This window comes from Pongo pygmaeus, chromosome 18 (assembly GCF_028885625.2).
Source record: "Pongo pygmaeus isolate AG05252 chromosome 18, NHGRI_mPonPyg2-v2.0_pri, whole genome shotgun sequence".
NCBI lineage: Eukaryota > Metazoa > Chordata > Mammalia > Primates > Hominidae > Pongo > Pongo pygmaeus.
The window spans coordinates 71,653,612-71,671,914 of NC_072391.2; the positions used below are offsets into that span (position 1 = coordinate 71,653,612).

An 18,303-nucleotide genomic window follows, 5' to 3' on the forward strand; every position below is an offset into this window, starting at 1 on the left:
CACAACTTACCTCTGTTATAGTAGATTTGCAAACCTCTCTGGCCACAGATTCAAATTTGGGATCTGTAGTTAGGTTCAGCTTATAATTCCACAACAACTAGATATGAGAGGAAAAATAAAACAAAACAAAGAAAAACTCCAGTTAGAACAGTATGAAATTTATTATCAATGTTAAATGACAAAAGCCAATTATACAGAGTCAGACAAAGCATATTCACATCAGATAACAAACAAAGTAGGATAAAATGCCATCACATTCCTAGATAAAAGGAAAAAAATGCAAGCCAAATAAAACGATGACTATTCAGATATACTTTTGTCGTTTTTACTAAGGATAATTTTTTTTTTTTTTGAGACAGAGTTTCACTCTTGTTGCCCAGGCTAGAGTGCAATGGCGTGATCTTGGCTCACTGCAACCTCTACCTCTCGGGTTCAAGCGATTCTTAAATGACAATTTTTTTAGAGCTATAAATTAAAAACCATTAAAAAGTCTAGAAAAAATGAAAAATTAAGATCCTTGGTAAGGTTTTCAAGGAAAATATAAATAGGTTATATGAGTTAAATTCTGCTTGAACCAAGAAGTCTAATCCAGAAGCTCAGATTTCGTGGATTCAGTCTCGGATCTCACGATCAACAGTGCTTTCATAGATCAGTTTCATGGAGGAAAGTCACCCAGGCTCTAGTTTCTAGGCATATTTATCTTCATTCATTCATTCATTTAAAAAAAAATTGCCAGGCGCGGTGGCTGACGCCTGTAATCCCAGCACTTTGGGAGGCCGAGGCGGGCGGATCACGAGGTCAGGAGATCAAGACCATCCTGGCTAACACGGTGAAACCCCGTCTCTACTAAAAAATACAAAAAATTAGCCGGCGTGGTGGCGGACGCCTGTAGTCCCAGCTACTTGGGAGACTGAGGCAGGAGAATGGCGTGAACCCCAGAGGCGGAGGTTGCAGTGAGCCAAGATAGCGCCACTGCACTCCAGGCTGGGAGACAGAGCAAGACTCTGTCTCAAAAAAAAAAAAAAAAAAAAATTTGTAGAGATGGGATCTCACTGTGTTGCCAGGCTGGTCTGGAACTCCTGGCCTCAAGCAATTCCCCTGCTTTGGCCTCCCAAAGTGCTGGGATTACAAGTGCGAGCCAGTGTGCCCAGCCTCTTCATTCCCTTAAAACACTTGACACATACACTATAAGGTCCACTTTTTTTTTTTTTTTTTGAGACAGTTTCCCTCTTATTGCCTAGGCTGGAGTGCAATGGCGCGATCTCAGCTCACCACAACCTCTGCCTCCTGGGTTCAAGCAATTCTCCTGCCTCAGCCTCCCGAGTAGCTGGGATTACAGGCATGTGCCACCACGCCTGGCTAATTTTGTATTTTTAGTAGAGACGGGGTTTCTCCATGTTGCTCAGGCTGGTCTTGAACTCCTGCCCTCAGGTGATCCACCCGCCTTGGCCTCCCAAAGTGCTGGCATTACAGGAGTGAGCCACTGCGCCCAGCCCATAAGGTCCACTTTATACAACTGTTTTAACACATGTTACACTAGAAAATATCTAAAGCCTATTCTTACAGATAATGACTAAATATTACTTTATCTTCGAAGCTTCCATAAAAAGATTTTGATAAGTGATCCAATTTCTGAAACAAAATGAGCAAAAATGAGCCTTAAATTGTTTAGTTGGTGACAAAGAGCAGAGACTTTGGATGATGTAGAACATGAAGACATATGTATGTATTTATTTTTGGAGGGGGGTACATTCCTCTCTGACTACTATATACTCCTAGACAAAAAAATACAGTCATCAATCACTGATTCAGTTAAACATCTGCTTGGCAAGGCGTTTCACAGATAGGCTATTAGAGGAAACAAGCAAATGTTTACTGAGTACATACTATGTTCCAGACACAGTGTTAGGAACTGGTGGATAAAACATAAGGAGAAGGACAAAGACTGTCCAGTGGCAGCCGTAGTCAATGGGAGGGAGTATGATCAACTAATTGGCTAATGGCATCACTGGGTACCACAGCAGTATAGGTGAGGAATATTCCAAACTGGGGAGGGATGGGGAGTTTGGTCAGGGAAGATTTACCATAGAAAATGCTAAGATGAAACCTGAAAGGCTAGCAGCAGTTAGCCAGATTCAAGGGTAGGCAGAAGACTTTTTTAGGCAGATGACACCACATCCATGGAAGCAAGGGGTGGAGGGAACCAGAAGTCCAATGGAGGACTGACCCAGGAGCCTCAAGCCAGGCCAGAACAGAAAGCCTTTGTAAGCCATGACTGAACTTTAACCCAAGAATAACGGGAAGTCGCAGAAGAGAAAGTAGGGGGTGATACAACCAGATCTGCTTTTTAGAAGGATAGAGGCATATAAAAAGTACATTAGGAATGACATGGAAGCATGCAGTTAATTCTGTATGAGTGCTGAGGAAGATCTGAAGAAAACACAAAGGATGGATAGGATTTCTTCTCCTCCCTCCTCAAAAACAAAAACATAGGTAAAAGCTCTAATCTCTCGGCTACCATCAATAATTGAGTTTTTAGGCCGGGCATGGTGCCTCATGCCTGTAATGCCAGCACTTTGGGAGGCCAAGGTGGGTGGGTAACCTGAGGTCAGGAGTTCAAGACTGGTCTGGCTAACATGGTGAAACCCGGTCTCTACTAAAAATATAAAAATTAGCCAGGCGTACTGGTGCATGCCTGTAATCCCAGCTACTCTGGAGGCTGAGGCAGGAGAATAATTTGAACCTTTTTTTTTTTTTAAAAAAAAAAAAAAGAAAAAAAGAAAAGAAAAGCTTTCCGGTATCTCAAAAACTTAGGACAAACAGTAACAAAGGCCAGAAAAATTAAAACTATAAGCAGAATATTTTCTTACTATTTTATCGAATGCAAAGTCAGATGTCCTACAATTGAGCTAGAAATAGATTTTCTGCCAACAGACGTTTAGATAACCATTTAGATTTTTTGAATGTCTTTACCTTTTAATTTGAAAACTTACTTGTTCTGACAGGCATAAATTTCCTTATGAACAAGTCTCTTCCCTAAGAACCATGACAGTATTGTCAAATGCTAAACATTTTACTGTATCTCATCTTTTTTTTGTTCATTTCAAATTAAGATATAATTCATATACCATAAAATTTACCTCTCTAAAGTGTACAATTCAGTGGTTTTTTACTATATTCACAAGGATGGGCAACAACCACCATTGCCTAATTATAGAACATTATCACCCCAAACAGAAGCCCATACCCATTCTGTCACACTTTTATCCTCTCTACCCTCATCTTCTGGCAACCATTAATCTACTTTCTGGTCTTTTCTTTCTTTTTTTTTTTTTTCTTCAGACAGGGTCTTGCTCTGTCACCCAGGCTGAAGTGCAGTGGCGCGATCTCAACTCACTGAAGCCTCCGCCTGGGTGACAGAGCAAGAATCCCTCTTAAAAAAAAAAAAAAAAAAAAAAAAAAAATTTCGCCCAGGTTGGAAGTACAGTGGCGTGAGCGCGATCTCAGCTCACTGCAACCTCCGCCTCCCGGGTTCAAGCAATTCTCCTGCCTCAGCCTCCCTACTAGCTGGGATTACAGGGTGCGCCACCACATCCAGCTACATTTTTGTATTTTTAGTAGAGACGGGGTTTCACCATGTTGGCCAGGATGGTCTCGATCTCCTGACCTCGTGATCTGCTGGCTTCAGCCTCCCAAAGTGCTGGAATTACAGGCGTGAGTCATCGCGCCTGGCCTCAAATCTTAAGATATTCATCCATGAATCTATCTGCTCACCCATCCCAAACGTGTAATGAGTAACTACTATAATCTGAACATCCTTCTAGGTAATGGGGATGAGAAAGGTGAAGGAAGGAAAAAAAAAAAAAGGCCATTGTCTCAGCACTTCAAGAAGCTCAACCACAGGAGGACAAAAGAAGGAAGAGTCAGGTTGGAAAGAAAATAAACAATAAAAATATAGTGTGATAAATGTGATAACAAGCATGCAGGAGATTTTACAGAACACATTTCGGTGAGTGGTAAGAGGAGGGACAGGGAGTCTCGGTAGCAGTCCAGTCATCCTGGGCTTGATCCTCAGGGATAAGAAGCAATTTAGTCAGATGAACTGATGGAGATTGCGCTTCTAAGTGTACAAAGGTAGAAAGGACACAAAGAATAAATGATAACCTATGGAAACAGAGTTCAGAATAGCTGGAGTTGAAGGTATGAAAGATGAGATGGGGCGCAGGGGTCAGATCACATTGAATACCGCAGTTCATATTAAAGGTTTTGAATTTTATCTTAAAGGAAATGGAAGGTTAATGGATAATTTTAACCAAAGAACTCAAAAGATCACATCTGATTACACTGTAGAAGGGCAGGATTTAGGCAGGTTAGTAGACCAAGAGGCAAGAACTTATTTGAATGAAAAAAGATGGGATATACTTGAGATACTTAGAATAAAGTAATTACAGGATTAGGGTGTGGGCTAGGGGATGAAGGGAAAAGTTTCCTTCAGTCAAGCTCCTTGAAAATATAGTCAGTCTACTGGGAGACACCTCCCAGTAGGGGCCGACAGATATCTCATACAGGCGGGTGCCCCTCTGGGACAAAGCTTCCAGAGGAAGAATCAGGCAGCAATATTTGCTGTTCTGCAGCCTCCGCTGGTGATACCCAGGCAAACAGGGTCTGGAATGGACTTCTGGCAAAACTCCAACAGACCTGCAGCTGAGGGGCTGTCTGTTAGAAGGAAAACTAACAAACAGAAAGGAATAGCATCAACATCAACATCAACAAAAAGGACATCCACACCAAAACCCCATCCGTAGGTCACCAACATCAAAGACCAAAGGTAGATTAAACCACAAAGATGGGGAGAAACCAGAGCAGAAAGGCTGAAAATTCCAAAAACCAGAATGCCTCTTCTCCTCCAAAGGAACACAACTCCTCACCAGCAAGGGAACAAAACTGGACGGAGAACAAATGTGACAAGTTGACAGAAGAAGGCTTCAGAAGGTTGGTAATAACAAACTTCTCTGAGCTTAACGAGCATGTTCTAACCCATCAAAACGAAGCTAAAAACCTTGAAAAAAGGTTAGGCGAATGGCTAACTAGAATAACCAGTGTAGAGAAGAGCTTAAATGACTTGATGGAGCTGAAAACCATAGTACGAGAACTTCGTGAAGCATACATAAGCTTCAATAGCCGATTTGATCAAGCGGAAGAAATGATATCAGTGATTGAAGATCAAATGAATGAAATAAAGCCAGAAGACAAGATTAGAGAAAAAAGAGTGAAAAGAAATGAACAAAACCTCCAAGAAATATGGGACTATGTGAAAAGACCAAATCTACATTTGATTGGTATACCTGAAAGTGACAGGGAGAATGGAATCAAGTTAGAAAACAATCTTCAGGATATTATCCAGGAGAACTTCTCCAACCTAGCAAGGCAGGCCAACATTCAAATTCAGGAAACACAGAGAACACCACAAAGATACTCCTCAAGAAGAGCAACCCCAAGACACATAATTGTCAGATTCACCAAGGTTGAAATGAAGGCAAAAATGTTAAAGGCAGCCAGAGAGAAAGGTCGGGTTACCCACAAAGGGAAGCCCATCAGACTAACAGCACATCTCTTTGCAGAAACCCTACAAGCCAGAAGAGAGTGGGGGCCAATATTCAACATTCTTAAAGAAAAGAATTTCCAACCCAGAATTTCATATCCAGCCAAACTAACCTTCATAAGTGAAGGAGAAATAAAATACTTTACAGACAAGCAAATGCTGAGAGATTCTGTCACCACCAGGCCTGCCTTACAAGAACTCCCGAAGGAAGCACTAAACATGGATAGGAACAACCGGTACCAGCCACTGCAAAAACATGCCAAATTGTAAAGACCATCGAAGCTATGAAGAAACTGCATCAATTAATAGTCAAAATAACCAGCTAGCATCATAATGACAGGATCAAATTCACACATAACAATATTAACTTTAAATGTAAATGGGCTAAATGCCCCAGTTAAAAGACACAAACTGGCAAACTGGATAGAGTCAAGACCCATCAGTGTGCTGTATTCAGGAGACCCATCTCACCTGCAAAGACACACATAGGCTCAAAATAAAGGGATGGAGGAAGATCTACCAAGCAAATGGAAAGCAAAAGAAAAAAAAAAAGCAGTGGTTGCAATCCTGGTCTCTGATAAAACAGACTTTAAACCAACAAAGATCAAAAGAGACAAAGCCATTACATAATGGTAAAGGGATCAATTCAACAAGAAGAGCTAACTATCCTAAATATAAATGCACCCAATACAGGGGCACCCAGATTCATAAAGCAAGTTCTTAGAGACCTACAAAGAGACTTAGACTCTCACACAATAATAATGGGAGACTTTAACACCCCACCATCAATATTAGACAGATCAACGAGACAGAAAATTAACAAGGATATCCAGGACTTGAACTCAGCTCTGGACCAGGCAGACCTAACAGACATCTACGGAACTCTCCACCGCAAATCAACAGAATATACATTCTTCTCAGCACCACATCGCACTTACTCTAAAATTTACCACATAATTGGAAGTAAAACACTCCTCAGCAAATGTAAAAGAGGAGAAATCACAACAAACTGTCTCTCAGACCACAGTGCAATCAAAGTAGAACTCAGGATTAAAAATCTCACTCAAAACCGCACAACTACATGGAAACTGAACAACCTGCTCCTGAATGACTACTGGGTAAATAAGGAAATGAAGGCAGGGATAGCATTAGGAGATATACCTAATGTTAAATGACGAGTTAATGGATGCAGCACACCAACATGGCATATGTATACATATGTAACTAACCTACACGTTGTGCACATGTACCCTGAAACTTAAAGTATAATAAAAAAAAATGTAAAGGGGCTAAATGCTCCAATTAAAAGACACAGACTGGCAAATCGGATAAAGAGTCAATACCCACCAGTGTGCTGTATTCAGGAAACCCCTCTCACGTGCAGACACACACATAGGCTCAAAATAAAGGGATGGAGGAAGATCTACCAAGCAAATGGAAAACAAAAAAAGGCAAGGGTTGCAATCCTAGTCTCTGATAAAACAGACTTTAAACCAACAAAGATCAAAAGAGACAAAGAAGGCCATTACATAATGGTAAAGGGATCAATTCAACAAGAAGAGCTAACTATCCTAAATACATATGCACCCAATACAGGAGCACCCAGATTCATAAAACAAGTCCTTACAGACCTAAAAGAGACTTAGACTCCCACACAATAATAATGGGAGACTTTAACACCCCACTGTCAACATTAGACAGATCAATGAGACAGAAAGTTAACAAGGATATCCAGGAATTGAACTCAGCTATGCACCAAGCAGACCTAATAGACATCTACAGAACTCTCCACCCCAAATCAACAGAATATACATTCTTTTCAGCACCACACCACACCTATTCCAAAATTGACCACACAGTTGGAAGTAAAGCACTCCTCAGCAAATATAAAAGAACAGAAATTGTAACAAACTGTCTCTCAGACCACAGTGCAATCAAACTAGAACTCAGGATTGAGAAACTCACTCAAAACCGCTCAACTACATGGAAACTGAACAACCTGCTCCTGAATGACTACTGGGTACATAACGAAATGAAGGCAGAAATAAGGATGTTCTTTGAAACCAACAAGAACAAAGACACAACATACCAGAATCTCTGGGACACATTCAAAGCAGTGTGTAGAGGGAAATTTATAGCACTAAATACCCACAAGAGAAAGCAGGAAAGATCTAAAATTGACACCCTAACATCACAATTAAAAGAATTAGAGAAGCAAGAGCAAACAATTTCAAAAGCTAGCAAAAGACAAGAAGTAACTAAGATTGGAGCAGAACTGAAGGAGACAGAGACACAAAAAACCCTTCAAAAAAAACCAATGAATCCAGGAGCTGTTTTTTTGAAAAGATCAACAAAATAGATAGACTGCTAGCAAGACTAATAAAGAAGAGACAAGAATCAAATAGACACAATAAAAAATAATAAAGGGGATACCACCACCGATCCCACAGAAATACAAACTACCATCAGAGAATGCTATAAACACCTCTATGCAAATAAACTAGAAAATCTAGAAGAAATGGACAAATTCCTGGACACATACACCCTCCCAAGACTAAACCAGGAAGAAGTTGAATCTCTGAATAGACCAATAACAGGTTCTGAAATTGAGGCAATAATTAATAGCCTACCAACCAAAAAAAGTCCAGGACCAGATGGATTCATGGCCGAATTCTACCAGAGGTACAAAGAGGAGCTGGTACCATTCCTTCTGAAACTATTCCTATCAATAGAAAAAGAGAGAATCCTCCCTAACTCATTTTATGAGGCCAGCATCATCCTGACACCAAAGCTTGGCACACAACAAAAAAAGAGCATTTTAGACCAATATCCCTGAGGAACATCTAGGCGAAAATCCTCAATAAAATACTGGCAAACCAAATCCAGCAGCACATCAAAAAGCTCATCCACCACGATCAAGCTGGCTTCATCCCTGGGATGCAAGGCTGGTTCAACATATACAAGTCAATAAACGTAATCCAGCATATGAACAGAACCAATGACAAAAACCACATGATTATCTCAATAGATGCAGAAAAGGCCTCTGACAAAATTCAACAGCCCTTCATGCTAAAAACTCTCAATAAACTTGGTATCGATGCAACATATCACAACATACTAAGAGCTATTTATGACAAACCCACAGCCAATATCATACTGAATGGGCAAAAACTAGAAGCATTCCCTTTGAAAACCAGCAAAAGACAAGGATGCCCTCTCTCACCACTCCTATTCAACACAGTATTGGAAGTTCAGGCCAGGGCAATCAGGCAAGAGAAAGCAATAAAGGGTATTCAAATAGGAAGAGAAGAAGTCAAATTGTCCCTGTTTGCAGATGACATGACTATATATTTAGAAAAGCCTGTCGTCTCAGCCCAAAATCTCCTTAAGCTGATAAGCAACTTCAGCAAAGTCTCAGGATACAAAATCAATGTGCAAAAATCACAAGCATTCCTATAAATCAATAACAGACAAACAGAGAGCCAAATCATGAGTGAACTCCCATTCACAATTGCTTCAAAAAGAATAAAATACCTAGGAATCCAACTCACAATGGCTGTGAAGGACCTCTTCAAGAACTACAAACCACTGCTCAAGGAATAAGAGAGGACACAAACAAATGGAAAAACATTCCATGCTCATGGATAGGAAGAATCAATATCGTGAAAATGGCCTTACTGCCCAAAGTAATTTATAGAGTCAATGCTATTCTCATCAAGCTACCACTGACTTTCTTCACAGAATTGGAAAAAACGACTTTAAACTTCATATGGAGCCAAAAAAGAGCCCACACAGCCAAGACAATTTTGGGCAAGAAGAACAAAGTTGGAAGCATCACGCTACCCAACTTCAAACTATACTACAAGGCTAAAGTAACCAAAACAGCATGGTACAGGTACCAAAACAGATATACAGGCAATGGAACAGAATGGAGTCCTCAAAAATATCACCACATATCTACCACCATCTGATCTTTGACAAACCTGACACACAACACACAAACAATGGGGAAAAGATTCCCTATTTAATAAATGGTGTTGGGAAAACTGGCTAGCCATATGCAGAAAACCCCTTCCTTACACCTTATACAAAAATAAACTCAAGATGGATCAAAGGCTTAAACGTAAGGCCTAGGACCATAAAAATCCTAGAAGAAAACATGGGCTATATTAATACCATTCAGGATACAGGCATGGGCAAAGACTTCATGTCTAAAACACAAAAAGCAATGGCAACAAAAACCAAAATTGACATATGGGATCTAATTAAACTAAAGAGCTTCTGCACAGCAAAAGAAACTATCATCAGAGTGAACAGGCAACCTACAGAATGGGAGAACATTTTTGCTATCTATCCATGTGACAAAGGGCTAATATCCAGAATCAACAAAGGGCTAATATCCAGAATCTACAAAGAACTTAAACAAATTTACAAGAAAAAAGCAAACAACCCCATCAAAAAATGGGCAAAGGATATGAACAGACACTTCTCAAAAGAAGACATTTAGGCAGCCAACAGACACATGAAAAAATGCTCATCATCACTGGTCATTAGAGAAATGCAAATCAAAACCATAATGAGATACCATCTCACGCCAATTAGAATGGCAATCATTAAAAAGTCAAGAAACAACAGATGCTAAAGAGGTTGTGGAAAAATAGCAATGCTTTTACACTGTTGGTGGGAGTGTAAATTAGTTCAACCATTGTGGAAGACACTGTGATGATTCCTCAAGGATCTAGAACTAGAAATACCATTTGACCCAGCAATCCCATTACTAGGCATATACCCAAAGGATTATAAATCATTATATGATAACGACACATGCACATGTATATTTATTGCAGCACTATTCAAAATAGCAAAGACTTGGAACCAACCCAAATGTCCATCAATGATAGACTGGATTAAGAAAATGTGGCACATATACACTGTGGAATACTATGCAGCCATAAAAAAGGATGAGTTCATGTCCTTTACAGGGACATGGATGAAGCTGGAAACCATCATTCTCAGCAAACTATCACAAGATCAGAAAACTAAGCACCACATAGTCTCACTCGTAAGTGGGAGTTGAACAATGACAACACATGGTCACAGGGAGGGGAACATCACACACTGGGGCCTTTTGGGGGTGGGGGGCTAGGGGAGGGATAACATTAGGAGAAATACCTAATGTAGGTGACAGGTTGATGGGTGCAGCAAAGCACCATGGCACGTGTATACCTATGTAACAAAACTGTACGTTCTGCATATGTAACCCATAACTTAAAGTATAATAGTTAAAAAAAAGTATAGCACATACGATTATGTGCAATACATACTTGATATTGATAATAAATGACTATGTTACTGGTTTTTGAAAAAAAAAGAAAAAGAAAATATTAGTCTATAGCTCGTTGAATCTACTTCCTCTTTTATTTACCCTTAAAATTTTAAGTCACAGCTATGTTTAGTCAGTTTTATAAAGTTAGTTTAAAAAATCAAAACAAGAAATTCCCTGTCCAAAGTCCCACCCACTCCCCAGAAGCAGACACTTTCAATTCTTTTTGCTTACATTAATTACCTCCATATTTTTAAACTACATGCTTAAACTGTCATTTCTTGACTTGTCACTTTTAGATATTCTGTAGTAACTTAAACTATAGAAGATGAGGAATGAATTCTCATACCCGTCTTCCTGGTCCCACTCCTCTCCATACAGTTAAATCATCATGTTGTTAGATACTCAGTATTCACATTATTGACTATGTAAAGTTATATATACTGAGACACAGAATATTATATTTATTTTCCTATATGACTTTTAGTTTGCTCTACAGTTAAGTCATTTATTTCATAGGCCTATTTTCCTATACACCCATTATTAATTAATCCTCAATCTCTTTACTAGAAATGTATATCTCCTCTCAAAATGTTCTAGTGTGTCCAGTGAGACATTCCTCTTGCAGTCTTTTCATTTTCCTGCTTCCATCAGTGACTGGCTGTTTTCTCTGTACATGTATCATCCTTCTCCAGCATCCTCAGAATTTCCTTTGCTTTTCTCTTAGGCTGATTCATTAGTCACTGGGTTCTTTATCTTTCTCTGCCTTGGTGTATTCCCTCATTTTCTTTAAGCACATCCTCCAGGGGCTTTATTCAAAAACACGTGGCTGGGCACGGTGGCTCACACCTGTAATCCCAGCACTTTGGGAGGCCGAGGTGGGTGGATTACCTGAGGTCGGGGTTCAAGACCAGCTGACCAACATGGAGAAACCCTGTCTCTACTAAAAATACAAAATTAGCTGGGCGTGGTGGCACATGACTGTAATCCCAGCTACTTGGGAGGCTGAGGCAGGAGAATCACTTGAACCCAGGGGGAGGAGGTTGCCGTGAGCCAAGATCGCACCATTGCACTCCAGCCTGGACAACAAGAGCGAAGCTCCATCTCAAACAACAACAACAACAACAACAACAACAAATATGCATGAGTCGTAAATGTTTGGAAGAACTGCATGCCAGAAATATCTTTATATTACTTTGACTGGATATCATTTTCGGTAAGCACTAGTCTACTGTCTTCTAGCTTCTAGGAATGCTGATGGGAAGTATATTACTCAAATTGCCACTACTTTGATTTTGACCTGGGTTTTTCTTCTCTCTGAAAGCTTTAAGGTATTTTGTTTATTCCCAGGATTGTGAAATTTTACCGACAGGCAGCAGTGAGCAAAAAGGGCAACAGCCTTCAAGGAGTTTACATTCTATGAAAGAGAGAAAGATAAGGCATAAATAATCAAGTAAATGTGTCAGGTGATAAGCTAGGGCAAGGTGAATTGAAAGTAGGGGAATGGGGTGCTATTTTCCATAAGAGAGTAAGGGAAGGAAAATGAATAGCCACAGAAGATGAATGTTCCATGTGGAAAGAATAGCAAATGCAAAAGTCCCAAGTCAGGAACATTTTCTGAGTATCTGAAGAATAGCAAGGAGGACACTGTGGCTTAAGTAGAGGTGGCAAGGGGCAACAATCGTAGGAGAAGAGGTCAGAGAGTTGGTATTTGCACGCTTGCAGGGCACAAAGATTTGGGAGTTTAATCAGTGAGAAAAAAAGTTTTAGGGGTTTTTGGACAGAGCAGTAATATGAACTAACATGTTAGAGGGATCATTCCAGCTGTAGCGTGGAGTATAGACTAAGCAGGAGGGAGACTGCTTAGGAGGCCAACACAGAAGTCCCGGAGAGACGTGATGACGACTTGGATCAGGGCAATAGCAGTGAAAATGGCCAAATTCAGGATATATTTCAAGGAGCAGCCAGAAGATTACTAATGGATTGAATGTGAAGTGTAAAAGGAGAAGAATCAAGGTTTCTGATTTGAGCAACCAGAAGAATAGAGGAGCCACTAGTGGAGATGGGGAAGACTACAGGAAGAGAAGGTTTAGGGGCAGAAAAATTAAGAGTTTCGTTCTGGAAATGACTATTAGACAAAGTAGAAATGTGGAATCGGCAGCTAAAGTCTGAGGTTCTATGGAAAGGTCTGGGCTGAAAAAAGGCAATAACAACAAATTGCCAGGAGGGCAGCATCAACTGTCCCTCCTCAATGTAAGTCCTGGCAGCAGTTCATGGAGCCATCTGGAGGCATTTTCTCCCCATGGCCGTTGTGACTATTGTCTAGTCACAGGGGCATGGAAAGGAGGTGCCTTGGCTCAGAAGCGTCAGGCCCCATGGGAACCAATATCCTTTGTAACAACCCTCTGGGCAGTTTCCAGGGTCCCTGCAAAGGATACATCCAGCCTTAAGAGTCACCACATTCAGCAAAGCATGAAAGTATGGCATCCTGATTGGGCATTTATAATTCATTTACAGCTCTTCACAGCCCATCTAAAATTTACTAATCAGGGTCATTTTAATTATAAACAGTGCTGCCTAGGCATTTAGTTGACATTTTACTCTCATTAGGTTAAGGGAAAGGGAAATTAAGAAGTTAATAGAATTCAAATACTCATGAAAATGGGAAAAGGGCTTTGCTAACCTTTTACTCATAGGGCTGTTGTGAGCTGCTACAAATATTTAGCCCTTTTGGGCAGATATACAAGTATTTGTGTAGGGTAAACACCTAGAAGTAAAATGGCTGTATCATTTGCTATGCTTTAGCTAGTAATGCCAAGCCAGCTTTGAAAGCACTAGCTGTGCTAACTATCACCATTGTTCCACATTCACACAGATACTCGGTATTGGCACTGTCAAGGTACTGGTATCTCACTGAGATTTTCATTTTCATGTCCCTGATTACTAAGCAAAGTTAAGCACCTTTTCATTGTTTTTAGTTCATTCAGACGTCATCTTTGAGACAAGGCAGATTAAGTATCTTACATATTTTTTTTTTATTCCACTGGCTTTTCTTTATTGCTCTGTGTGATTTCTTTACATATTCTGGATACACTGTCAGATGTATGTATTACCAATTTTTTAACTTTTCCATGGTTTGCCTGTTCATACTCTTAATATTGTATGCTTGTTTATTTATTTATTTGAGACAGGACTTTGCTCCGTCACCCAGCCTGGAGTGCAGCAGCGTGAACATGGCTCACTGCAGCCTCAACCTCCTGGGCTCAAGCGATCCTCTCGCCTCAGTCTCCAAAGTAGCTGGTACCACAGGCCTGCATCACCACACCCAGCTAATTTTTCTTATTTTCTGTAGAGACAAAGTTTCACCATGTTGCTCAGGCTGGTCTCAAACTCTGGGCTCATGCAGTCCTCTCACTCTGGCCTCCCAAAGTGCTGGGATTATAGGCCAGAGCCACGGAACCCAGCAATACTGTCTTTAATGAAACAGATTTTTAAGTAACCAATTTATCAGTCTTTTTGCTTTATACTTAGTGCTTTTTGTTTCCCAATTAAGAAAACTTTTTAAAATTTTTAATTTTTGGGTACATAGTAGGTGTATATATTTATGGAGTACAAGAGATACTTTAAAAGAGGCATACAACCATTTAAGAAATCTTTGCCAATCGCCAAGTCATGAAGATATTTTCCTATTTAGAAATTTTACTGTTTTACTTTTCACATTTGGATCTGCAGGGCATTCAGAATGGATTTTCCATGAATGGCATACAGTAAGGGTTAAGATTCTTTATTCAAGTATCCATTTATGTATGAATCTGCTTCTACCACATGGCCTTAATTACCGTTGCTTTACAGTAACTCTTCCACCAGGTAGTACAGTCTCTCTGCTTGGTTCTTCAAGATCGCTTTGGCTGTTACAGGTACTCTGTGTTTCCACATAAATTTTAAAATCACGTGGCAATTTTGCTAACAATAAATATGGGATTGCACAGAATCTATAGTCAATGTAATGAACATTCACATTTTTTATAACACCAAGTCTTCCAACTCATGAGCACAACTGCTCATTTATTTATTTAGGCCTTCAAATTTCTCTTAATAATATTTTACAGTTATCTGTAGAGCGGTCTTACACATTTTTGTTAGATTTATTCTTAAGTATTTGATGCTTTATGTTACTTTAAAATAATATTAATTTTTAATATATTTTTAAAATTGGCTTGTTAATAATATATAAAAGTACAATTAAATTTTACATACTGACCTTCTATCATGAGACTTTACTAAGTTCATCTATTAAGTACTTGCTAGTCCATTTATAAATTCTTTTGGATTTTCTACTTATATAATAACCTCATTTGTAAATAATGACAATTTATGATTCTGCTGATAGTGCATTTTAAAAAATAATAGGCCAGGCGCGGTGGCTCACGCCTGTAATCCCAGCACTTTGGGAGGCTGAGGCAGGGACATAACCTGAGGTCAGGAGTTTGAGACCAGCCTGGCCAACATGGTGAAACCCCATCTCTACTAAAAATACAAAAACTAGCCGGGTGTGGTATGTGCCTGTAATCCCAGCTACTCAGGTGGCTGAGGCAGGAGAATCACTTGAACCCAGGAGGTGGAGATTGCAGTGAGCCGAGATTGAGCCACTGCACTCCAGCCTGGGTAACAGAGCGAGAGACTTCATCTCAAAACAAAAAAAAAGAATAAACAAATAACAAAAATGACAGCTTAATTTTTTCCTTTTTAATTATTACCTGTTTTCTTTTTTCTTGCCTTACTGTACTGGCTAGGACCTCTGTGATAATAAGTAACTATGTCTTGTTGCTAATCTTGGGTAGAAAGCTGTTAATATTTCACCATGAAGTATGATGCTTGCTGTAGGCCTTTTTATAGCCACATTTTATCAGATTAAATAAATTCCCTTCTAGGGTGGGTGCTAAAATTGGAAATTTGAAAGCTAATTTGATATTTGATGATGTTAAAGAATTATGGTATTTTAAGATATGACAACGGTACTATGGTCTTTTTTTTTTTGAAGTCCTTATCCTTTGGAGTATTTACTGAAATATTAACAGATGACATGATATGATGTCTGGGTTATGCTTCAAATGAATACAAAGAGAGGGGAAGTACATAAGGATATAAATGACACAATATCAATCTGAATTAATATTTGAAGCTGTATGGTGATTCCATGGGGGCTGGTTATACTACTCTGTTGAGATGGAATTTACATTGTAAAATTCACCCTTCCAGAGTACAACTCAGAGGTTATGGTTGTACAATCATCACCACTAATTCCAGAATATTTCCCCAAAAGAAACTCTGTATCTATTAGCAGTCACTTCCCATTCCCCACTTCTCTGAGTTCCTGGAAACCACTAATCTTCTTTCTGTCTTTGTGTCCCTTTTGTGATCTTTTGAGTCCAGTTATTGAGGTTCATCCATGTTGTAGCATGTATTAGTACTTCATTTTTTTGCAAAGTGATATTTCACTGTATCGCTACATCATGTTTTATTTATCCATTAATCAGTTAATAGGCATTTGGGCCGTTTCCATTTTTGAGCTTTTACTAATAATGCTGCTATGAACACTTATGTACACATTTTTGTGTGAAAATGTGTCAGCTCTCTTGGGTATACATCTAGCAGTAGAACTCATGAGTCATATAGTAACTGTTTAACTCTCTGAAGAACTGCTAATCTGTCTTCCATCTTCCACAGTGGCTGCACTATTCCACATTCCACCAGCAATTTCTCTAGACTCACACCAACATTTGTTAATTGTCCACCTTTTTGATTACACCCATCCTTCCTAATGAGCGTGAAGTAATATCTCATTGTGGTTGGGATACGCATTTCCTTTTTTTGTTTGCTTTTTAAAGAGACAGGGTCTCACTCTGTTGCCCAGGCTGTGGCATGATCACACCACTATGCCTGGCTACATTTTTTAAATTCTTCTTTGTAGAGATAGGGGGTCTCCGTATGTTGCCCAGGTTGGTCTTAAACTCCGGGCCTCAAACCATCCTCCGGTATTAACTTTCCAAACTGCTGGGATTAAAGGTATGAGCCACCCCACCCAGCCCTGCATTTCCTTAATGACAATGATGAGCATCTCTTCATGTGCAACTGGCTATCTGTATATTTTCTTCTGAGAAATGCCTATTCAAATCCATTGCCCGTTTTAAAATTTGCTTTTCATTCTAGAGTTGGAAGAGTTTTTGTATGACCTCAATACTAGACCTTTTATCAGGTATATGATTTGTAAGTATTTTCTCTCATTGTATAGGCTGCCATTCAACTTTCTTGATAGTGTCTGATGCACAAAAGTTTTTAATTGTGATGAAGTTCAAGTTATCTGGTCAGGCGCAGTGGCTCATCCCAGCACTTTGGGAGGCTGAGGCAGGCAGATCACTTGAGGCCAGGAGATGGAGACCAGCCTGGGCCAAAGAGCAAGACCCCCATCTCTACAAAATAGAGACAGAGCAAGACTCCATCTCAAAAATAAATAAATAAATAGAAGTTATTCAGGTTGGCCAGATACCCAAACAATTTTCAGAGACAGAAGTATCAATTGAAAAATGAAAATAGTATATAAGTAACAAACAATTTTAAAGTAAAATATAACTTGTACATAAAATATAACATAATGGAAGTTCACTGTACTCTCCAAGGGAGAGAGAGAAGACTTGAGAGTTGGTGATGGTTGGTAAAGGCAGAGTATGAGGAATCATTCTCTGGAAAGTAATGTAAAATCAGATGATTGACTATGAGGCAGGCATTCGGTATCAGTATGAAGACATATTTTATGATAATTGTTTTCCTTAGAACTTTGGCACTTAGAAAAAACTGATGTGGAAAGATTCATGACATTACCTGTAAATGAATCTTTGAGATTTAAAAAATACACTTTGGGCCGGGTATAGCAGCTTACACCTGTAGTCCTAACACTTTGGGAGGCCGAGAAGGTTGGATCGCTTGAGCCCAGAAGTTAGAGGTCAGCCTGGGCAACAAAGTGAAATCCCATCTCTATAAAAAATGCAAAAATTAGCAGGGCATGGTGGTGTGCATCTGTAGTCCCAGCTACTCAGGAGGCTGAGGTGGGAGGATCACTTGAGCCCGGGAGACTGAGGCTAGAGTGAGCCGTGATCACACAACTACACTCTAGCCTGCGTGACAGACCCAGACCTTGTCTCAAAAAGCAAAACAAAACCAACACCAAAAACCACTTTTTGACATGGAGAAATACTGTATGTGCAAGACACACTGAAGAGGAACAGAAGATGCTACTTGATCACTTCCTGCTATCACTCCTTTAGCACTCCTAACTATGAGGTAGAATTAAAATTTGTTCCATGTGATAGTCTGACTAGTG

The 18,303-nt window shown here is 39.6% G+C and overlaps 1 protein-coding gene across 1 annotated transcript in view; it reads right to left on the minus strand.

Moving 5' to 3' along the window:
• GLG1 (golgi glycoprotein 1) overlaps positions 1–18,303 on the minus strand; it is a 156,614-nt gene that overhangs the window by 58,538 nt on the left and 79,773 nt on the right. The window contains exon 3 of the mRNA XM_054452488.2: positions 11–97. Within this exon, the coding sequence (XP_054308463.2) occupies positions 11–97 (87 nt within the window). The remainder of the gene's footprint in view (positions 1–10; positions 98–18,303) is intronic.